At 49.3% G+C, this 24,730-nt stretch overlaps 1 protein-coding gene across 2 annotated transcripts; it reads left to right on the top strand.

Moving 5' to 3' along the window:
- Positions 1 to 5,474: 5,474 nt before the first annotated feature.
- Positions 5,475 to 24,073, top strand: LOC133340266 (MTOR-associated protein MEAK7-like). Of its 2 annotated transcripts, none has more exons than XM_061548353.1 (10): positions 5,475 to 5,727; positions 6,698 to 6,882; positions 8,531 to 8,630; positions 9,186 to 9,328; positions 13,192 to 13,336; positions 15,589 to 16,066; positions 16,576 to 16,691; positions 19,333 to 19,451; positions 20,124 to 20,309; positions 21,000 to 24,073. In XM_061548353.1, the coding sequence occupies exons 2-10, from the start codon at positions 6,700 to 6,702 to the stop codon at positions 21,114 to 21,116; spliced, it is 1,587 nt and encodes a 528-aa protein (XP_061404337.1). In that variant the 5' UTR covers positions 5,475 to 5,727; positions 6,698 to 6,699; the 3' UTR covers positions 21,117 to 24,073. The 2 variants fall into 2 exon arrangements, with proteins under 2 accessions (XP_061404337.1, XP_061404338.1); XM_061548354.1 differs by lacking the exon at positions 5,475 to 5,727 and adding an exon at positions 5,751 to 6,054.
- Positions 24,074 to 24,730: the final 657 nt, after the last annotated feature.

Genomic DNA, 24,730 nt, shown 5'->3' with positions numbered 1-24,730 from the left:
GAGAGCCAACTTTGGCCCAACGTTTCCAATGACATGCCAGCAGTTGGCCCACGGTTGCGCCGTTTAGAAAGCGATGCCTCATATCTTTGACCCACCAATGAGCTGGCCGTGTGGCTCAAAAGGCTAACTCTGTCTTGGGTCACTGGTTCAGTTCTGGAAACCTGAGCTCGAGACCCTGGCCACAGCCAACGTCAGTGACAAGTGATATCTGAATTGGCCCTAACCCCTCCCCCTCCACACAATCCCAATCCTCCAAAAGGCGTGGGGTGTCACTCAACCAACGTTGGGTTAGACCATGGCTCGTGATGAAATGGCAAGTCGCAGCTTCACTGGGCAGGCTGTGACTGGCAAATGTCCTTCACACTGGGTGGGTAAGCCAGGCGCTGGAATGTGCTTGTGTGTGTGGGGTGCAGGCTGTAGCGAAGTGGAACACAATTACCCTGGGGCCAATCGACTAGAAAACAATCTTAAACTAATACACAGACGAGAGGTGTGTTTCACCATCTACATCGCTACTGTATGAGAAGCGGGGTTTTTTTTTATTTCTGTGAGTCACTTTCTCGGTCACAGGGCTGATGCAAGTTTTGTTTGTCTTGAAGAGTCATGTCAGGGATCTTTCTGATCCAGAAAGAATCCGGAACCTATGGTATCGAATATCGATGATGAGTTTTGCACGTCCTATGACTCTTGAGTTAGTTTTAAAAAAAGAACGTACCGATTATGATCGCCATGTTAACCGAAAATGGTACAGTGATACCCCGATTTGCGTTAACCCCCCCCTCCTTTCACATTGTTTTGAAAATACGTCGTGGATTTATCACTACCACGCCTACCTCATTTGCGTCGCCTCAAGCCTCACACGTCGCCGAAAGTATCGCACGTCCTTCCTGGTATCCGTCGCCTCCACCATCTAACCCTGGACACTGCTTTGACGCAAGCCTTAGATATTCGTCAACCTTTCAGGAACTCATCCCCGACGTACACCGGGGTTTTGTTTGCATTAGCCGAGTGTTTCAAGCCAATTTTAGAGAGGGGGGTTGAAAGGGCGCGGCACCAGCTGGAGACGAGACGGGCTGATGTGGTACAGGAGGATGTGGAGCTGATTGAACTTGCTGATGACCGGTACCAGCGATGCCAAGATCGGGCCTCTGCGGAGGAGGCTCGTGAAGGACGCTCCTGAGTGGTTATGAGGCTGCTGTCAACTTATCCGTTTTGTCGCCAAGTTCAGCAGTTTTCAATTGTGGACAACAGTGAGAGAGCGATGACGCCAAATGTCAGGATTAACACCACGACTCGTGATTGGGGGGCAAGGCGCAGTGCTGGTGATGGAGGTGGCGGGTCACGTTGACTCGGAACTCAGATATAGATAAACAAAAAAAATATCAAAACCAGAATACAGTTTTTGGGTTACATCGCGTAAATATTAATGTGTCGTTAAACCCGCCACCACCCGACACAGTTAATTCAATTCGTAAGGTCACTTAAACAAAACGTGCCAATTGGTTACTAACTTCAGCACACCTTTGCGTTGGAGAGTAAACCCACGACATTTACAATTCGAGTACGACGTTTCGCTGTTGATCACGACCAGCTGCATCAGGCAATTGGCCAGAATTGTGAAGTGTTCCGGTCTTAAATCGAGGAGAAAAGGCGTTGTCATTACTGAGCCTATCAGGCGCGAAGACCAGAAGGGGGGTGGGGGGGGAGAATGTAGTCCTATACATTACAATGGATCATGCCCATCTGAGAATCTGCAGTACCTATTATTGGTTGGGTTCTTGACGGTATTACGTGAAGCGAAGCAGACGCAACTCCGACATCCCTGGCCGCAGCTTGTGACTGACAGCCAAGCACGTGCGCTCCCCTCCCCCCGTGCTGTCAAAATGCGAGCAGGCAAACAATCGGACCCACTTTACGCGCCGTATGATGATGATGATGATGATAATCATCCCCGCTACTTGTAACGAGAGAGCGACTGGGAGGAACGAGGAACCCAGAACAAGCAGGAAGTCAGCCACGCGGTGAGCCGATGCCAAGAAGTGCCCAAGGGGCCGCCCATAAATAAGTTCAAGTTCATGTATTAGGTATAGCCCTGTGAGCCATTCGGCTCTTGAATCGGGTGCAACCGCAACAAACAAAAAACAAAAACATGAACAAAAAAACATCTTAAAGTGACTAATGTGACTGAGTGCAAACAGAAAATCCAAGAAAAGACAGCAAAATATTGCAGAAAAAACACCGTACACCAACGCTGTGTGCAAAAATCCCAGTGGGGTGCAAGTCAAACAACAACAACCACAAGACAACTTAGATTAAGGCCATCAGTCTAACTCTGTACTGCAACAAACAAACATGGCTAAACAAATACACTTTTCGAAATCACCAAAATAAAGCCATGAAAGCAATGAAACAGTGATCATAGGAACTGTGACGGAATTTTCACAAATAACAAACAACATGTACTACCAAAACCCTGCAGCCATAGCTGGCTGCATGAGTCACTCCACAACAGCAGGAGCATCAATCGGAGTATTATAATTTTTCAATGCATCTTTAAGATCAGCACACTAAATCAAAACACAGGGCATACTTTGCAGTGATCATCCGGAGCGAAACATTTTATTTTAGGTCACTGAATAGCACTGGCAGCTAGGGGTGTACAACTCCTCTAGAGCAGTTTTGAGTGAAGATCTCATAGGTAGTGACTTAAGTTTCAATTTATTGGCAACAGCATTCCAGACCCTGGAAGCATCAATAGCAAAGGCCCTTCCTCCAGTATATGTACGGCAATAGGGAATATGAAGCTGGTAAATGAGTGTAGACCTTAGGTCAAATTTGTTCTTTGAAACAGAGAGGAGATCCAGCAGGTAATCTGCGGATTTTTTTGCAAGTACATCATGAATACATCATGAATACATCAGGGGGGGGGGGGTGAGAAATGTGATGTCACATCAAAATGCGCAAATTTAAATAAATATAGACAACACATTCTACTTCATTAAATAGATTTTTTCATAAATATTTTCTCCTACATCAGAGTGCAGCGCCACATTAAATACGCACTACAATGACAATAGTTTAAAGCGATTTGAAGCATGTTTTATTTTTGGGGGGGGGGGGCAGAGCTTTGTGACGTCATATTTGAGGGGGGGTCTGACTTTTTGCGACGCCGTGTGACTACGGGGTGGGGGGGGGCGTCAAAAATCGTCAATTCGCGTGACGTAATTTATGGACGGCCTCCAAGCTCTGCCGTCCTCTCTATATATATTGTACGTTTATGTGCGTGTTGAACTTCTTTCGCACCGTACATAGCCAAACGGAGGTGTGGGGGACGGACAGACTAAACACAACAAATATTAAGATGTGTACATCGGTCGTTTAACGAGTGTTTACATGCGGGAGGGAAATCGGAGCACCCGGAGGAAATCCACGGCGAGCGAGTGGAGACGCTGCAGCCCAGTGCGTGGGGGGGGGGGTGTCACATTCGCCTATAAGACATCATCAGTATGTGTGAGGACCGCCACACATTTGAAACCATTATTGGGGTTGACAGCAGCACGATGATGATGATGACGGGGGGTGTTGTCACGTGCTGTGTATTGTTGGGGGCCCGCGGGCCTTGCAATGAAGAACGCCGCCCTCGCCCGAACAAACCCAACAGACGCAGTCCACATTTGTTGCTGTGCCACCATCTCCTGGTGAGCCCAGGGTGTTATGACAACCTCGACGCCCATGGGAAGGCAGTTTCGCGACATGTTTTGCCGATCCACCAGCCCTCGGGTGTTGGATTACAGGCTTGCGACACACATGAGACATTCCTTCCCCTGACGAGCATCATATCCAACTCCGGTTGAGCAGCACCTTCCATTCTGATGACAGCACCAACTCGCAACCATCTCTTGCTCATGTGGGTCACAACGACCACCATCACAATGGCATCGCGAGTGTCACTTGAGAGCCACTCCTTGTTTCAAGTCAGCAACATCCAGGCACCTTGTTGGGATTCGTTCTCCGGAATACTGTCCACTTTTCTGGCGACTTTTCTTTTTACTATTATTACACGCTTTTATTTAACTCACTTCGTCTGTTGTATCCTCAAAAAAGAAATTTTGTAACTAAATTTTTACACACTTCCCAATGTGCTATCGACTGCAAACTTCGTATAGGTATGTCATACTGATAACAACACGATATTCTATCATAACAAATTCAAAACATATATTTTAAAACTTTTTACACGCTTTTATTTAACTTACTGTATGTGTTGTCGTATCCAAAAATCTGTAACTAAATTTCAACTGTATTCCTAATGTATCGACTGCAAACTTCGTATAACTATGTCATACTGATGACAATACTATATTCTATCATTGAAAATTAAAAAATATATTTTTAAACAATCTTTTTAACGGCTCTAATTGTCCACGCTCAACTGAAAATGTGGAAGGAGGGGAGGGGCGATGGGGGAAGGGAGCAGGGGGAGGGGCAGCTCGGACAGTACATTTCTTTAAAGCGTGTTTTTTAAAAGTATTTTAAAATATTTATTGTAGTCGACATTGGAATATCCAGCTCGCGACGCCTTGGGACTTTTTTAGTTTTATCTGGAAGTTGGCAAACTGCTTCAAGTATTTTTTTTCAGTAGTTATTTTTTCTTAAACACGTAATATACTTTTGCGATCGATATCCAGAATAAAAGTTTTTTGGGGGGTTAGATTGTGTAAATATAAATGTGTCGTTAAGCCACCACCCGACACAGCCAAATCGCCTGATAAAGCTGGTTGTAATCACGAGCGAAACGTCGTACTCGAATTGCAAATGCTGTGGGTTTACCTCTGCAACACACCGGAGTGCTGAAACAGCCAGCGAATGTAATAGCTGTCAACCCCTTATCAGTGCCCTACCTTATTACGGACCAATACAGATCTTACTGGTCACCCCGTGTCCTTATAAATCTCAACGTTCATCCTGCAAAAGTCCCAGCACAAGGGAGAAAAACACAAACAAATAGGCAAAGACATTTTTGCCCGTATTGAAACGTCTGTACGCGTATGGGGGACATGTAAACGCAATATCTCTGTACAAGACTGCGGGGTTAACCTGCGTGGGTTGACAGCTGTGGATGTAATTGACACCCAATTGCCGATGTCGGGTGGCGGTTGTTTGACGACACATTTATGCGATCTAACCCCCCCCCCCAAAAAAAAAAACTCCGACCCTTATTAAGATTTTTTGGTAATTTCAACAGTTGTGGAGCCCCCCCCCCCATGTCACAATCCACAATCCAAGCACTGCCCCCCCCCCATGTCACAATCCACAATCCAAGCACTGCCCCCCCCCCATGTCACAATCCACAATCCAAGCACTGCCACCCCCCATGCCCAACGCGACCTCCGTTCCATCTCCTCCGAGCCCCCCCCTCCATCCCACGGCGTGACGCGCTGCGGTGACGTCACGCCGTGTTTACCCCAAAGACAAAGATCCCCCGTGTAGCCTTCACAGACGGTAGGGGCAAGTGCTGTTAGCGAGCACCTATAAAGGCCGGCACGACACACACGAGGGGGGTGGGTGGCCCAACAACCACGCCCGGCCGCCTTTGTCTCCCTAGTGCCGATGTTTACACATCGCACCGGCTACTCATTTGAGGCTGAGTCGACCTAGGGGAGGGCCCTGGACCGAAAAATCGTCACCGGTGTTGGCCGTGAGCAGGAATCGAACCCGGGTGGCCAGGTTCGTATCGCAGCGCGCTAACCGCTGCACCACCGCTCCCCACACTCACACACCGCGCGGCGACCTATCGGCTCCCTTGGCCGTCTTCCTCCTCCTCGTTCGCCCAACATCCCCTGGCGACCACCCAGCCTCTCCAGCTTGGCCGCGAGCGCTGCAGGGAGGACCCGGGCCGGCCTTGACAAATGAGGGCCGCGGGGTCGCGGGGGTCGCGGGGGGCCCTGGGAGCCCCCCATGTAGCTATAGGCCTTACGCGGTGCCTCCCTCTTTCCTAGCGATTCGGCCGGGTTTGGTGCACCGAGTCCCGCAGCCGCGTCCGGATTTGAATCGGTGAGGGGGGGGGGGGTCTTGCTGACGATGTCCAAATTGTTTCTAATTTTATTTTGTTATGTTTATGGAGTTCTAAAGTATTAGACAGGATTGGACGTGAGTTTCTTGTTTATCTATTGGGTGGCGTTATAGTTTAAACGAGGAAGTTCCAACTTGGTTCCAGGCTCGACTCATCGTGAACAGCACCAATCACCGTTGCCTCTGTGGCCAATAAAATACTAATCCGCTTTGTAAGAAGTCACCAGTGTCTGTTGCGTGTCATAGGAATGTGGAATTTCCACCCTGGACTCTGGCTAAACTGAACGTGAGCGCCGCCTAATGCCCGATTGCCTTGGCGGCGGCGGCGACTTTGACCCATGATGGCACAGCATTGCTTTTTAAATCCAGGGCCATGCCCGTTCGTCAAAGCCTCCATCAAGTGCATTGCGGCAGTAGCCTGCACATCGGCCACCGTGGGTTACTGCCCCAAATCATCGGCAATTGACGGTGGAGATGGAGTTGGGGTGGGGGCAGAGCAGAGAGAGTGTTGGTGCAGCTCTGTCCACACGCGAGTCTCGAGTCTCCAAGCGCATCTTCCCGCTCGGCTAACCGCGGGTCTCTGACCCCTCTCCCCTTCCCATGCCCGTCCCCTGCTCGCCCACAGCAATGGGCAACGCGATGGGAGGCGACGGTGCCGCTCTGCAGCGGCAGCTCGCCCGCTTCCGACCCGAGGAGCGAGCGACTCTGAGCCGCGGGTACGATTCGATCGCCCACACGACGCGGGGACCTGGGGCGGCCAAGCCACAGGGGGCCCCACCCGGCGAAGGAATCCGCGTGGCAGCGCTACGGGTGAGAGAATTCTGCGCCGCGGGTCCAAGCGTCAGGCTTATTCATGACGATCATCATCATCATGAGCGTCACGATGGCCCGTTGTGTTTGTCTGCGCGCGTGTGTGTGTGTGGATCAGAATGAGAATATTTATACTGGAGGAATGCTATGAGTTGTAAAGCTCTTTCTCGCGGATGTCCAGTAGGGATTGTTGGTAAGAACGTTGCAACAACAACCAATACAAAAACACGATAGTAAGGCAAAGTATGGGAAAGGTAAACATCACTTCAAAATATACAAATCAAACTAAATTATTTCCATCATCAATGGGGAGCACAGTTTCTGCATCTGCCAGTCATCTGAGATGAGCCATAACACCTGCTGGGCCTGTCCCGTTGGCACCTGCCAGCCGAGAGCCTCTGACACTTCACATCATCGCCTCAAAGTCCACCTAGCCTGGCACAAGCCAGGCATGCTGTCAATTTGGTAGCCAGCGGCGGCTGCGACTGCTGTATGTGGATTATGTTGAACTTCTTTCGCACCGGACATAGCCAACCGTGCCAGTCGGAGGTGCGACTGCTCATTGGAGGCTGTTGTTGCATGATCAGAAGTCTGATGTCGTCAGATGACTTAAGCTACGCAGACTTGAGCTTGGATAGTGCTTGGATGGGTGACCATGCAGAGCAATCTCCGATGCACACGGTTGGCTCCACACGTACATAGGCTGCAGGGCTACGTGATGAGCAGCAGAGGCCAGTGCAGTAAAATCCATTGTAATGTACCACAAATGCTGCCACGTCTATGGTTCCCACTCACACTCACCCACGCCGACCCGTGTGGTGAAGTATGGACAAAATAACCACCACGATGCACTCATTGTGAAGACGTTTTGGCCTGCTGTGGACTGACAAGGCTCTACATGTACAATCAGGAGCAATATACTCAACTGTTTTAAAGCATACAGTTACAATACTTATTACAGCTGTACTAGAATGAATAATAATTTAAACTTGCAACGCGTCTCACAGTATTCGCTCGAGGAGAGAGGACAACTCAGAGGCGCAAGAAACCACAAACACGCAGGAAGGCAGCCACGCATTAAGTCGGTACCAACAATTGCCCAAGCTCTACGTTCCTCTATATATTAAGGTGTTACTGGCCAATTCATGGGTGTTTACATGTTGAAGGAACCCAGAGCACCCGGAAAAAAAACCGACGCATGCAAGGGGGCAACTATCTAGCCCAGTGTTATTCACGAATTTTCAGAGGTCGGCCACTTTCGCCGATAAAACATCATCAGTGAGGGCCGCCACACATTTGACACCATTGTGTTTGACAGCACAATGGGGTGTTTTCACATTTGTGTATTGTTACGGGCTGCACTCAAGGCCACCGGGGACTGCCAGTGGCCCGCGGGCCTTGCAGTTTAGAAGACTACTCTATGCCATACATATGGATCAGGTGGAATCCACATTTTTGCCGCCTTCTGGCGAGCCAGGGTATGACACCTCACCGACACCCACGGGAAGGGAGGTCGACAACATTTGTGCGATCCACCAACCCTCACCTTCACAGTGCTGGATTACTGGCGTGACCCACCACTGCCCGGCAAATGATGATAGCCGTGTGTTTTTTTGTGTCCTAACGTTTTACGTGCCGGCCGTGACAGCAATTCGTGCAACCCGCGCTGCCGGAGGTGCTGCTGCTGAGCCTGTTCCGGGGAATGAGCCACGCGTACGACCCCACCCTGAAGAAACCCGCCCCAGCAGGTTAACACCTCCTCTTCCTGCTCCTTCTCCACCTGCTCACGCATCCCAACACAGGTGGGCACGCCCGAGTGCCTGAGATTGCCTCCACCTGTTGTGTGTTTTTCTCAGGATTGTCTTTTTCCCAGGTCGCTCTTGCGAATGAGACTGTATCCTGGTCTATTCAGTTCTTGTACTGCTCTACGAATCCGGCATCCCGAGTTCAGAATCAGAATATGTATTTATACTGGAGGAATCTGATGAGCTATAAAGCTCTTCTTCACAAATCTCCAGTCGGGGCAGGAGCACAGGTGTGTGACTATTTCCAGCCACGGCTACTATCGGTGGCAAGTGATACATGAACCAGTCCTGGGCTTCCCCGAGGGTCTACTCAGCCTTAAATAAAGTGCTTGGTGTGTAAACATCAGTGCTGGGGAGACACAGGTACAGGCATGGCGCAGACGTACACCACCCTCACAGCCTTGTCTGCCATGCTGGTCTTAATAGGTGCTCGCTTACAGCATTTCCGCTGACAGTCTACGGCTTTACAGGGGGTCTTTGTGTGCGTGTGCGTTTTAGCGGGAGCAGAGTGCGTGTGTCAGGAGCGGTTCGTGAGGTTCGTGGCATCTGTGCTGCGGGGAGGAGCGGAGGAGCAGGCCGCTGCTCTCTGCTGGATGGTGGGCGAGAGGAACGGAGGCGTCGCCAGTCAGCAGGTCCACCAGGTGAGGACAGCCAACTGCTCATCGTTATCATCATCATCGTCACACACTCACACACCTGTGGTCCAACGCAAAGGTGGCAACAGTTATTTTTTTATTTTACCAGGTAAGGCCCGCTAAGCTATATAGCTCTTTTTCAGAAGCGATCTAGCCACAAATAATTGAACCCAGCAGGATTTGTGAAACTCTTAAACCCTTTGATGCTTTTAGGTGGCCAGGGGAATGCATTACAGCAAGTGGGCTTTTTAACGCATTTGTGCAGACTTTTGGAGTGTTGTAGAAAGTTTTAGAGTATTTGGCTGCTATAAATGTCCACATACTTGATAAGCCACTTCGTCCAGCTATCATTTGTGGCCAAGTCGCTTCTGAAAAAGAGCTACATAGTTTAATGGGCTTTATCTGTTAAATAAAAACATTATAATAGCTTTGGAGGTGATGAATCATTAATTACATACAGGCAACCCTCGCACCAACGACCTAATTGGTTCCTGTACGATGGTCGCAAGTCGAGGCGTCGTAAGTCGAATCCTTATTTCCCATAGGGCTCAATGTTATACATTGGGCTTCCGTTCCTGGAAACCCCTTACATACCATAAAAATACCAAAATTGACCACGAAAATAAATTAAAATAACCCGAACAAACATGTATCGTAACTTAACATAACTTTTACAAACATTTATTATGTAAAAACAAACACTTACATTTGAAAATCCTCAAGTACCTTTCTGTACATGCATAGAAATTCCTCTTCTTAGACGTAGCGAAAGGCGAAATGTCTTCAAAATTTTAATAAAACTTACGTGAAGAGCGTCAAGAAAGAGATGCCTCTACATACGCATACGGTTGAAGCGCAAAGCAGCGCCGCTTGGCAACGAGTGTGCACATAACTCATGCAGACTCGTCGCCTGATGGCGCTGAGTCTGTGCATATCATGCACAGTGCCAATCGACTCGGCGTCGGTAGCAGTCGCTAGGCGGTCGTAGATACGAGTTTTTGGTCGTCACTCTGGGGTCTTAATTACTATAAGAAAGGTCGTAAAAACAGGGGGGATGCAAGTCGAGCCGTCGTAAGTTGGGCGTCACCTGAATAGACATTTCAGATGACGGGAATTAAAATGCCACTTGTCATGATAATGTGGACTTTCCACCACTTTCTCACTGGTGGAGCCAACATTCCGCGGTCGTTTGAACAGAAATGAACCTTCACTTTTTTTGCACAATTCTACGTAAAAGTCAGCCCCGTGCGTGGATGCCAACTTGCCATCAGTAATCAAAGTGAATTCGTCTGGACTAGTCACTAATCATCCAACCCATATTTCCTCCCATAGCTCGTTCACGGCTTGACTTGCGACCCACTATGGGATTCCTTTTTGGCAGTATCCAAAATGATGAAAAATAAGAATGTGTTTCCCCTTTCTGGCAATAAAACAGGAAGTGTTAAGATGTTCAAACGCCAAATCGATACCTTATGCGAGGCATACAGTCTGCATTAGCCACACGTACTTGTGTAAAACATGCAAACAAACATGCTTTGATATAATATATGCATTGTCTTTGCGTATATTATATCAAAGCAATTCTTGTGGTAGATTTTCCTCCCGGTTCTCCAGTTTCCTCTTGCCACACGCTAAATAATTCATGAACGGAATTGGTCAAACATCCCAAAGCAGAACCCTCCTTAAGAGGAATGTTAAGGCTCAGCGAGGCTTTCCTTGGAGGATAATTGATGTTGTGTTTGCAGGGATAATCGCCTCCAGACATAAGCAATAGCACTTCTTCGTCCATTCCTTGTTAATGGGGGCATCTCCATTTACGTGTACTTGACCTCCCATTAATATGTTAAGTATGCAGTGATTTAGATGCAGATAGAGAGTGGGGATTTAAGCAGAGATGGACTGCTCACTCACACCTCATTTGTGTTCTCGTGGCCTGATTTAAACGCGTTTCACAACTGTCCGTGCATCCGATCTCAATGCGACTAATGGCCAGCCTTGCCTTTTGATCATATCGCTGACAATGTGCTAGATCTCGCCAGATAATAACAACAGCAACAAGGACTCTATTTATACCACGCCTTTCATCAAGGACCTCAAAGTGTGGTTGGCTAACTCGTGAAAACTAAACATGAAGAAAGAAAAGATAAAATAATCAAATGAGTTCCAAAAGCTGTTTGCCAAAATTAGCTAAAAGCTGAAATCACAGAAGTGTATATGTCCGTGTGAAACGATAAGAATAAGCTTTAACCCAATAAAACAGGAGGTGTTAAGATGTTCAAACACCAAATAGAAACATTTTGGAAGGCGTCAAGTCTGCATTAACCACACACGGTACTTGTGGAAAAACGTGCAAACAATCGTGCTCTGATGATATCTGCATTGTCTTTGCAACTGATTGGCCTACCCAAGAGACAGCTTTTTTATGGCCTCGTCTCACCAGTGCTAGACCAGAGAACGCCAAAAGGCGAACAGCACAAAGACAATGCAAGTGTCAGAGCATTTACAGCTCGGGTTGAGCAGCTACATCTCCGGGACCTTTTTGCCAGTGTTAAAATTATGAAGCAATAAGAAGATGTGTTTGTACATCTTAACACCTGTTTTATTTATATTCTTTAGTTCTTTCGGTAAAGTCAAATAGATAGAAAAATAAAAATAAAGGGAGTAAAAAAACTCATGTAGACTGTAGCCTGGTTCTTAATCGGAGTGAGCGTACTGGCAGTCTATAATTAAGACTGTAGCAATGGTTATTAAGCTGGGTGAGTGTACTGGCAGTCTATAATGTAGACTGTAGCCTGGTTATTAACCTCGGTGAGCGTACTGGCAGTCTATAATGTAGACTGTAACCTCCTCAGTGAGCGTACTGGCAGTCTATAATGTAGACTGTAACCGGTTCTTGGCCTCAGTGAGCATACTGGCAGTCTATAATGTATACTGTAGCCTGGTTCTTAACCTCGGTGAGTGTACTGGCAGTCTATAATGTAGACTGTAGACTTTTTTAAGCTTGGTGAGCATATTGGCAGTCTATAATGTAGACTGTAGCAATGGTTATTAAGCTGAGTGAGCGTACTGGCAGTCTATAATGTAGACTGTAGCCTGGTTCTTAACCTCGGTGAGTGTACTGGCAGTCTATAATGTAGACTGTAGCCTGGTTTTTAAGCTTGGTGAGCGTATTGGCAGTCTATAATGTAGACTGTAGCAATGGTTATTAAACTGAGTGAGCGGACTGCAAGTCTATAATGTAGACTTATTCTTGGTTCTATCGGTAATAAAAATAAAATACAAATTAAATATTGCCAGAAAATGGTAAAACCTGTTTTTACTGAACTGAAGCCAAAGTTAACGATAGCGGGCGCTGCCCTTGAGTCGGGGCAGTCGGTATCGAACGCAGGCTCGCCTGACAGGGCACGTCGAGAGATAAATGAGTGGTGAGCATGCCACATCAATTGTGACCGTCCCTGCATGTAAGGCGTGTACACTCGTGTGCGTGTGTGTGTGTGTAGCCTGGGGGGAGCAGTAGTGTAGCAGATAGCGTTCTATGCTACAAACCCGGTAACCCTAGTTTGTTCCCCACTCACGACCAATAACAGTCACAAATATTTTAACTCGTCCTAGGCCTCCACTAGATGGACTCAGCCTTAAATGAATACCTGGTGCAATGTGTAAACATCACTGGGGAGAGAAAGACGGCCATGGTGCTGGCCACCCACCGCTTCGTGCGCCGTGCCCTCCTTCATAGGTGCACGCTAATAGCACTTGCCCCAATAGTCTGATAAAAGGCTATATGGGGGATCTTTGTTTTTTGTATATGCATGTGTGCGCATGTTCATGCGTGTGCGTGTGTGTCCATGCTTGTGTGCGCTTGTGTCCAGCTTGTGCAGGAGCTGCTTGAGGTGGCGGTGCAGGTGCTGCACCACGGCAAGCTCCTGCGTGGATGGCGGCTGGACAAGATGGCCGACACGCGGGAAGGGGCAGCCCTCGTGGCGACCGCCCTCCTCGCCGAGATTCGCCGGTCCGGTGAGAGGGCAGCTCTCGGCGTGGGGCAGCCCCAATTTGCCTGTAGTAATGAGAGCTCTACGATCAGTCTATTCTCCTATAACGCAGGAGTTGCGTTCCTGAAGAACACTGCGTTATGAAAAAATCACGTCACTATAAATAATATATGGGGTAAAGAACAGTCCGTGATAATACGTGAGATGCGTATGCAGGCCGAACAAAAACTGAGGCGTGTGGATAGCATCTAGAAGCATCTAGCAGCATCCCACCTTGTGTCGTGCAATGCTGAGGTAGCCGTACAACCCCTTATTCCTCCTTGTGCGAAGTAGTTCTCTTCACTAAATCGCGTTGTATCTAATTCGCATCGCGTTACGTCCAATTCATGTCATGAAAACCCGTGTTGCAGGAGAACAGACTGCGTGTATATGTACAGCAAAATCTTACCAAGTCTCAGGAATCATTAATGAGGGCTTAGCTTCAAGTAGGAGGTTAGCGGAGGACCTAGAGATGGCCTGTGGTGAGAGGGTAATATAGATTTTAGTTTTTCCCATAATGCGGTGTACCCTGAACTCATTATTTTTGGGCATGTAGCGGTTACATTCCCTCTATGTAGGAGGATTAGGTGTGGTGGTCGCAGATTCCAGTATTCAGTTTTCTACTCGTATAAAGAGCCTCGGCACCATACTCGACCAGCATATGTCGTTTGATCACCGCCTGCAAAATTTCGTCAGGTCGAGCAATTTTCATATCGGGGGCTCTGCGACACATTAGTCTACTATTGAGTTGTGACAGCCCACACGGTGGCATGTAACATAGTATCAACAAGGCTCCATTATTGCAACTCACTACTCTACAGGACGTCTGGGAAAAACATTAACAAACTGCAGCGTGTACAACATTCTTTGGCACATGTCGTAACGTGTACTTCAAGATCCAACCGTGTCTGTCCAGTGCTTGCTGAGCTGCATTGGCTTCCTGTTGCCGAACGACTACATTGTAAGGTCGCACTTATTACACACGAAGTTCTTGCCACAACTGAACCACAATACTTTGCTGATTTAATCAAGGAGCAACACATTCCTGCGGAGGGAGCTGGTAGGAACGTTGGGTTGCTCGGTCAATGGCCAGGGTCAACGGCGGCGTGGTGTATTCCGCAAATATGCCCGACTGTGAGGGCGGGCACAAGCCGGCGCGAGTAGGTTAAACGTTGAGTTTTCTAAGGGCACCACGGGGTGACCAGCCCCTCCCCACCCAGCCCCACCCCTCCCGACCCTCCCCACCCAGCCCCTCCCCACCCTCTCCTCCCCACCCAGCCCCACCCTCCCCACCCAGCCCCACCCTCCCCACCCAGCCCCCTCCCCACTCTCCCCTCCCCACCCAGCCCCTCCCTCCCCACCCAGCCCCTCCCTGCACGACGGACACAATAATCTCCTGTGGGCTGGTGTAACCAGGAGATTTCTAGCAGTATAAAGCATCACACAAACTCTGGTCATCCTCACAGCAGCTTTTGGCTGGCCACCAAACAAAGACAGTCACTGCATCGCGCTCTTTCAGATTCGCTTCTGTGGCCGTCTGGAACACGCTTCCTTCCGATATTAGGAAGCCATTGGAGCTATGCACCTTTAAATCTAGTTTGAAAACTAATTTCTTCAAAACATCTTTTTGTGTTTAGTTTTGTCCTCCCACACCTCCGATGAGCACGGTTGGCTACGTACTGTGCGAAATAAGTTAATCAAACATACATATGGAAAGAATAGTTTTTTTCTTCTTGGTTCTTTCGGTAAAGTCACGTAGAAGGGAAGTAATAAAATAATAAAAATAAAACATAATAAAATAAAATAATTCTCACGACGTTTCGGCTACAACGCGTGCAGCCGTCTTCAGGTGTTTTGTTTCTCAATCCTCACTTTGAATCATACCCCGAATCACGACAATTAATCAAATCGATAAGTGTGTGGATATTTTAAAACCTTACACACCATGCTCCTCTGTCAACCACGCTTTCGGCAATAACGTTTCGGAGCTTAACCTTTTTCAGCCCTTGGCCCTCAGATTTGGAACGTTCTGCATGAAGAACTGCGCCTTATCGCTGAAGATTCTCGCATTTAAAAAAAACTACAAACCTACTTATTTGCAATAATATGTGAACTACAAATTTATTTTCTTCTGTATGGCACTCTGAAGCCCTCTGTTGGTTCTGACGCACCATATAAAATCATAAAATAAATATTTTACATTCACGGGATGATGCTGGGCGCCGCTTCCGCATACAGATGGCGCCACGGCCGATACAGCGAGCGGAGCGGTGACTCGCGACGACGTGTCAGGCTGGCTGCACCGCACGCCGCTCGTCCCGGCGCTCCTCTCCCTCCTCGTCACCTCCTCCCTGCGCCTCGACCTGGGTCACGGTCACAACTTCCTCCTCCTCCCCACTGAGCCAGCCCCATCCTCCTCCTCATCCCCCTCGAGCAACGATGACGGCAGTGGCGGCGGCGCCGGGCCCTCCGCGGAGACGCCCGCTCCCGACGAGGACCCGTGCCGCGCACTGCCACCGCTCCTGGTGCCGCCGGCGTGCGAGGGCGTCGCCTGGTCCCAGCTGGGGGTTGGCAGCGGCGGTGGTGGCGGCCGGGGCCCGCGGCTGTTGCTGGATGTGCCGTCGATGCTCCATCTCGGCGTCCACCTGCCGGGCGAGCTGCGCGACCGCTGGAGGCTGCTGTTCTCCAGCCGCCTTCAGGGGGAGAGCTTTTCAAGGCAGGCATGGTGGCGCCGGTAGTGCTGGTGGTGGTGGGAAGCGGTCGTATAGTGGTCAGCGCACAGGGCTATGAATCCGGTGACCCCGAGTGCAATTCCTTCTTACGGCCAATGTCAATGACGATTATCTGCATCAGTCCTCAGCCTTGCCTAATTCGACACAGCCTCAAATGAGTACCTGGTGTGGTGTGTAAAGATTTCCACTGGGGAGACAAAGGCGGCCAGGCATGCGTGGTGCTGGCCACCCACTCTCTCGTGCGTCGTTCTGGCCTTCATAGGTGCTCGCTAATAGCACTTGCCCCAACAATCTGTTAAGGCAACACGGGGGAGCTTTGCCTTTGGTGGTTGTGGTGTGTAACGCAATGCTGTGCCACGTAAAACAAACATCGATATGGAAGACAATGACATGGAGGTCAAATCGGTTTTTAACCGAAATGAGCCCTTTGTGTGACGGCGTCGTGTCGCGATGCATGACGGTGTGGTGTCACGTGCATGATGCGGTGGCGTAGGCTGTGTGGCCTCGCCGTAGGCCAGGGCCCAACGCTGCTGCTCGTGGAGGATGTGGACGGTCATCTCTTCGGGGGCTTCGCCTCGGCCAGCTGGGAGGTCAAGCCCCAGTTCCAGGGTTCGTCTCCACTCGCAGTCATCAGCAGCTACGGTTCCTCCACCCCCCCCCCCCCTGTCATGGGCCCATTCATTTTACAATCAGGGGAGGCCGTGTTTTATACTGCTAATGACTTTTGTTTACAACGTCGCTTTAATTGTTCATTGGTCGTGGAGTAGCAGCGCAGCGGTTACGGCGCTGCGGCGTTTGACTCGATGACCCCCGAGTTCGATTGCTGGCCACTGGCTAACATCAGTAGCCAATGATAACCGAACTGGGAATACTTCAGGAAAATGACCGATGGATGATGAATGACGTTACATTCACAACTCTTTGTCAGAAGCACTTTGTCAATGGCGGTTTGGCCGGCAATCAACGTCAGAGCATTCCACAAATGAACATACAAACAAACTTAATTGAAGCAATTATTTGTATAATTGCATTCATGCTTAAACTTTAGCGATTTTAATAATTGGGTGAGTTTATGTGAGGACAGCAATGATTGAATGGTGAAATCTGGAAACTCTTTGCCCTTTCCCGTTCCGAGATGACGTCTGCAAGTTGCAGGGTGCCTGTCCCGTTCACCGATGAATCTCGGAACATGCAAGCGGTTTGCGGGAATTTTATTTAGAGGCATAGCTCCGCTGTTTTTAAAGACATTATACTCGCCACAGACAACTGTAACCACACTCTATGATAGCTGGCGCCAAACTGTGCCACACGCCCTCCCGCATGGCCTTGTGGGAGCCTCGGTATGTCTTCCGACCTAAAGTTTTTTTTTTTCCCATCTGATTCCGTTCGTCGCCGGAATGGGAAATGGTGAATAGACTATCAGCCGTGCGTCACCGCTCTGGTCAGTGGAGGATGGTGAAGGGAGCACCCAGCAGAACCAGTACAGATGTCACTTGGCCTCTGATGCAAGCCGTGACCGGGAATTGAACTCGGGTCGGCAGATTTATAACACGCCGCGATAACCATCGCATCACCGCCCCCAACTCCTGCGTCTTGTTTATTCTTTTATATTTCCAACAATTGTATGGATATATTTTGCACTTCTTCCGCATCATACATAGCCAACCGTGCTAATCGGCACGAATAGCTCAGTAAATTGTATATGTTTTCACTTCCAGCCGTGCGCTGCCTGTCACACAATGGGGCATTGTCTAGGCTTGGTGTTGGAAGTCAACACTCCCCGGAACCCAAATTCCTTCTTCCTCTCCAGACAAAGGCAAACAAAAGTAAACAAAGCAGGCTTTTCAAAGCCAGCACCAAGTCACCAGGTCGTTTCTTCCCCAGCCTGACTGGGCCACACGCTTTTATACCGATATCTAAATGGCAGTGACACAGCCCTTTGTCAGTCCGCCGACACGGCATGTTTCCCTCCCCATGCTGTGTCGACCTTGTTGTTTAGCCATACTTCACCACTCTGCTGGACTAAAGCTTCCCCCCCCCCGCCCCCCCCCCCGGCTGTCCGCTGTTTCTCGTGGTTTTTGCGATACAAACCGATCCGTCCGTCTTCCGCACGCGAGCGTATTTCACCGCTCCGTCTCAACGGCGGTCGTGATTCCTTTCGCTGCCGTTCCGTCCTCCTCCGGCCTCGATCGCCGGACGTCCTCCCTTCTAGCTGCGACGTGTCCTGCCTCAGCGCACCCTTCTCAGCGGTCAACATGATGTCTCTGGGCCACGTGTGTTCTCTAGTACTCGGTTAACAGTGACATCGGTTAACGGTTTTTGCTGTTAACGTTTCGCCTCATAGGACCCCCCCATGGTTTCGACCGATTTAAAAATGTTAATTTACGTTACGTTTACGTTATGCACACGGGGCGCCAATTTTGGCCAATGCGAGGGCTCGTAAGTGGGGCTGAGCCATGCCCTCAGCCAATCAGCGACCCCCATTTATGAACTTTTAGACCTCGACTGGCTTTGTTTACATTATTACGTTTTTTTTATTTTGGCAGTGGAAACAACTCTCTTGCAGACTCGGTGATTTTTACTTATCTTTCAACGTACAAGTGAATTCGATCAACGGTTATTTCGGTGAGCAGTAGTTTTCATGGAACGGATTAAAAACGTTGACCGAGGGACTCCTGTACATGGGTTCCTCTCCCTTGGGTTATGCCGCAGCGTTCGCCCCTCCCCTCCCCCCGTATAAATCCAAAGGTGCACCGTATAATTCGTCTTTATTCGGACGGCATCAGTAACGTTTTAAAATTGAAGGTCGTCAGAGCTTTTGCTCCGACGACCGCACCTCCTGTTAGCACGGTTGACTCCATACAGTACGAAAGAAATTGAACATACATACATACAACTCTCTTTCATATGGCTGATGTAGATGCAGCGCAACAACTTCAATTTCACATTCAGGTGGTCAAGGCAGCAGATGACCGCGTCGGGAGCAGCGGAGTGTACCGCTGCGATGTCTCCTTCGTATTTTATGGATCGGGCATTGTTGGGTCGTTATACGCTGCACGGTTCGTTCTGGATGACCACGGTCGTATAACGACAAGCCGCAGTGATAGAACGTTCGCCGAACGTGCATGGCGAACTAACCCAGCTCTCAACAATCGCCGCGACAGGCGTTTTTTTTTGCTTGTCTTGCGACACTGAGCCACGATCCCCAGCCAACCCCCTCATTCGCCGTCCTCCGTTTGCGTTGTCCCAGGAAGCAGCCACTGCTTTCTGTTCAGCCTGCGGCCGTCCGTCGGCGTGTACTCCTGCACGGGCTACAACGACCACTACATGTACCTCAACCACGGCCAGCAGACCATGCCCAATGGACTCGTGAGTTCACATCTGCCCCGTCGCCCGTGCGCAACCTGAGTGGTAATCGTAGTGACGTCACCTCTCAGTGTGCCGCCACCGCGCAGCGTTCGCTCACGCTCTCAGAGAGAGAGAGGGGAGAGAGAGAGGAGCGGTGTCCAAATTCCTCCACCCGCCCCCAAGCTCTGCGGTCCTCTGTATATGAAGGTGTTGTCGGCCAATGAGTGAGTTTTTACTGACAGTCCCGGTCACATCCTTTCCCCACCATCGAAACGACGCTGAACTCAGGCCGCCGCCGATTCCTCGACAATCTGTCGATGCTACGACAAAAACTCGCATGGGTAAAAAAAAATCCGAATCGGAATGAGAATATTTATTTATACTGGAGGAATCCGATGAGATATAAAGCTTTTTTCACAGATGTTTAGTGTAATATACTAATTAAGAAAGTAAAAAGGTCTTTAAGGACAGATGTGTGATCCTAATTGAGTAACCTCGCCTGACACCGTCGCCTCCGTGAACATCACCGTTGCTTAGTGGAGAATTAGGACCGTTGTTGATGTTGTTGATGTTGACGTTATTGATGTTGATGATATTGTTGATGTTTTTGATGTTGATGTTGTTAATGTTGATGCTGTTGATGTCGTTGTTGATGTTGACGTTATTGATGTTGATGATGTTGTGTCTGTGTAGGGCATGGGCGGGCAGCACGACTACTTTGGGCTGTGGCTGGACAGCGACTACGGACGTGGGCACAGCCGCGCCAAGCCGCGCTGCACCACCTACGGCAGCCCCCAGCTGTCGGCCCGCGAGGAGTTCTCGCTCTCAGCCGTCGAGGTGTGGGGGCTCGGCGCTCCCCCCGAACGCGCCCAAGGGAGCGTGAGTCCCCCACCCCCCCACCCCTCCACCCCCACACCCCCACACCCCAAGGACCTCCCCTGTCGCTGTTCAGGTTCCATCTGTGGGAATATTAAATGCCCCCTGCTGCTTGTGGCGATGATGATGATGGTGATGATGGTACTGCTCCCGTTGATGTTAACCCTTTCCCATTCCGAGACGTCTACAAATCGCAGGGTGTCCCGTTCACCTCTGAATCTCGGAACGCCCAAGCGGCTCAGCGTTAATTTTATTTAGAGAGCCATAGCGCCGTTGTTTTGAAAGACATTGTACTCACTGCAGAGAACCGTAGCAACACGACCGCCGCACTCTACGGTAGCTGGTGCCAAACTGTGCCACACGCTCTCCCGCATGGCCCCGTGGGAGGATCGGTCGCGATAAAGTTATTTTATTTCAGTTTTTCTTCTGGTTTCGTTTTGATAATGTACTCACACGACACCAGAACAGGAAAGGGTTAATTGTGGTGATGCTGCTGCAGATGTTGCTGCTGCTGTTGAAAGTTGATGACACTGTCGCTCCTGCTGATGACTATGATGATGATTTTGCTCCTGCTGATAATGATGATCATCACCATAATGTTTATTTTGATGACGCGACTACTGCCACTGCTGCCGTTGCCGTTGCTGCTGCTGCTGCTGCTGATGACGGGAGTGCCACGTGCGCCACCCACAGGGAGGCAAGGCCCGCAGCGTGCTGGACGCTGACCCGGAGGTGCAGGCCATGCTGGAGATGGCCGGCAAGGTGAAGCACAGTGACGGCCTCCGCGAGCCCAAGGCGGACGAGTCCTGACCGCCCCGCAACTCGACCGCGTGACCGGCGGCGCGGTCACGTGATCAGCGCAGTGGGGGTCGTGTGATTGGAGCAGAACAGTCATGTGACCAAGAAGAATAGTCGTGTGATCGGAGCAGCACAGTCACGCGACCAGAGTAGCATGGGCCATGTGACCAGCAGCTTCCATCTCAAGTGGGTAGCTCTGCAGTTTCTACTTCCCTGGGCCGTACTTTAACACGTAGGGTAATGTGCAGCCGTGCTAGAGATCCATAGTGGATTCATCACCAAATGACACGAAAGTGCATATTGGGGGGAAAAGTTAATTTATGTCACCTGACCAGCAGTCTCACACGACGGGGCTTAATTTCTCACTGAACATTTTTTTTGGTTTCTTTCGAGTGGCTGGTCGACCGGTTTAGGCACGTGGACCGATAACCGCAGCTGTAGCGGGAAGTAAACTGGACACGGTGTGCCTCGGCGCAGATCGTTTTCTGGGTCACGGACCCCTGACAGACCCAGCTCCCGATTAAGCCCGGAGTGTAACCCCGTGTGACCAGCAGGACAGGAACAACATCGCATGACGAGCAGCGACCTGGCCACCACAAATGATAGTCCAACGAAGTGGCTGCTTGTCACGTGGACATTTATAGCAGCAGCCAAATACTCTAAACGTGTGATGTTGATTCTAATTGTGCATTGGGGAAACCGGAGGACCCGGATAAAAATCCACGCAATCATGGGGCGAGAGAGACATGCAAACTCCAAATATACAGGCGTCAGGGTCGGGATCGAACCCACGACCTTCTGCATACCAGGCGAGGTAGTTAACATCTCGCCACCGTGAATATGCCGGGCTGAGAGAAATCATAGGGAAACTTTCGAACAACCGCGTTATCTCATTAACTTTTTTGATGATTATTTCATTTTCGTATGGCTAATGAAGAGCAACTATCGGAGATTCGGTTCTAAGTGATTTAGCCTTTCAATTGCTTTGTCTGAGAGTTGGTGACTTTCAGATGCACGTACCCAGCCACTCACCACCCACTCACCACCCACTACCCAATCACCACCCACTCACCACCACCCAATCACCACCCAATCACCACCCACTCACCACCCACTCACCACCCACTCACCACCACCCACTCACCACCCACAGCCTTCAAGTTTACATTTGGGGCAGTGCGAAGTTGCATGGTCCATGGTTTGGTGTCCGTATCCACAGCCGTGCACAGGAATAGACAGAGAGAGAGAGACTCTTTTATTCACCACTTGTGCATTGGGTGTCTGCATCTGCCGTGGTTTGTGCGGATCCGGTTAAGCGCTGCCCATTGTTTCAATGGAAGGTGAAAGCCAGGCAGTGTGGTGGTCGTGGGCTTGCTGATGAGCTCTGGGTAGAGGAAGTCGGGCAGTGTGGTGGTCGTGGCCTGGCTGATCATGTGTGTGTTGAGGAAGGTGGAAGCTGGGCAGTGTGGTGGTGGTGGACTGGATGATCAGGTGTGTGTTAAGGAAGGTGGAAGCCGGGCTGTGTTGTGGTGTTGGGCTGGCTGATGAGCAGTGTGTAGAGGAAGCCGGCAGCGTGGTGGTGGTGATGTACTCGCTGATGAGCTGTGTGTTAAAGTAACCAAGCAGCATGGTGGTGGTGGTGGGCTCGCTGACCAGTTGTTTGTTCATAGATCTCCTAAATATATAAATGTGTTGTTAAACCCGCCACCACCCGACACAGCCAACTCGTAATGGTTGTCCGTAAACAAAACATGACAATTCGTCACGAGTACAGCACACCGTTGTGATGGAGAGCCAAGCCACAACATTTACAATCTGAGGACGACGTTTCGCCAGTAATTACAACCAGCTTCATCAGGCGACAGCCAGATTTGTGGAGAAGTCCACCTGTTTCGTTCCTTGTATAGAGGCGTAGATGTGGTGACCACGCTTCTGCACTCTTGTGCAAAGTGGGGAAAGGGATTACTGAGTCAACGTACATGATGCATGCGCATTATGCAAGCCCTTTGTACTCGTACATCCTGTCCATTGTGCGTATTAAAATAGCCCTACCAACGGTGATCCCTATCTGCTCGCTAATCCCTCTCTGCTCTGACGGGGTCGAAATGGTAAAATAACACAGCGTTTACTGAAAGAAAACGCATACTATCTGAATGCAGAGTCACACCATCACCCCGCACAGAAATCTGCTCTTATCAAGACGCTCATTCATCGAGCTAAGAAAGTGTCAGATGGTGACAGTCTGAGAAGTGAAATTCAACATGTTCAAGAAGCGCTGCAAATGAACGGTTACAATGATGCACAAATCAACAGGGCATTGAATGCCAAAACCAAATCAAATAACACGAGCATTGAAACTACCCAAGTAATTAAAACGATCAAAATACCGTACATTGCGGGAGTAACTGATAAACTAGCCAGATGTTTGGAAAAACAAAACATCCGAGTCAGATTTGGCATGGTACATAAAATACAGAAATTAATATCTGGTACAAAGATGTATTACCGAAGCTATCAATAGAAGGTGTGTACAGGATTAACTGCACGTGTGGTAAATGTTATGTTGGGCAAACAGGACGAATGATCAGCGCGAGGCTGAAAGAACATCAGGTAAATATTAATTTCTCCCAAATACAACTGTCAGCAGTAGCAGAACACGCGTGCCAACAAGGACACTCAATTGATTTTGATAATGTTGATGTTCTGTGCAAAACTAGCTACTACTGTCCAAGACTAATTAGAGAATCTATCGAAATTGAAAGAAATTTAAATAATTTTAACCGTTCGGATAGCTACCGCCCTAGTGCTGCGTGGATGCGAATTGTTCAATAATACATTGTTTAAATGCATGCCTATGAAGGGCACCATACTTCAATTGGGATTACCGTTGGTACGGCTATTTTAATACGCACAATGGACAGGATGTACAAGTACAACGGGCTCGCATAATGCACATGCATCATGTACGTTGACTCAGTAATCCCCCTCCCCCATCATTGTGCAAGAGCGCAGAAGCGTGGTCACCACATCTACGCCTCTATTTCAGGAACGAAACAGGTGGACTTCTCCACAAATCTGGCTGTCGCCTGATGAAGTTAGTTGTAATTACTGACGAAACGTCATACTCAGATTGTAAATGTTGTGGCTTGGCTCTCCAACGCACCGGTGTGTTGTAGTAATGACGAATTGGCCACGTTCTGTTTATGTGACAACCCTTACTCGTTGGCTGTGGCGGGTTTTAACGACACGTTTACGCGATCTAACTCAAAAAACCTCTTATGGATGATATTGGTCGCGAAAGCCTCCTACATGTTAAACCAGCTGTTGGTTGTGCACTTTGCTTGAATCCCACTATTTGGTCCACCCCATTTCGATCTTGAAGTTCACGGCACGCAGAGTTTGTGATTATGAACCAACTCATGTATATAAACGGATTTATAATTATTTACTAATGATGTTAAATATATCGGTGGGGGGGTGGGGGCTAAGTGGCGCTGTATTCATGAAGCCTTAAATTATTCCTTGACCCGGCATTGCAATGAAGGAGCGTGTTGCACAAGCAGCGGTGGTTGTAGTGTGCGTGTGTCGGTGACCAGGTCACTCGGGATCCACCCAGTCTCACCGGG

This window comes from Lethenteron reissneri, chromosome 9, assembly GCF_015708825.2.
Source record: "Lethenteron reissneri isolate LAM-NWPU_2019-01 chromosome 9, ASM1570882v1, whole genome shotgun sequence".
NCBI lineage: Eukaryota > Metazoa > Chordata > Hyperoartia > Petromyzontiformes > Petromyzontidae > Lethenteron > Lethenteron reissneri.
This window is presented reverse-complemented; position numbering and strand designations above follow the sequence as displayed.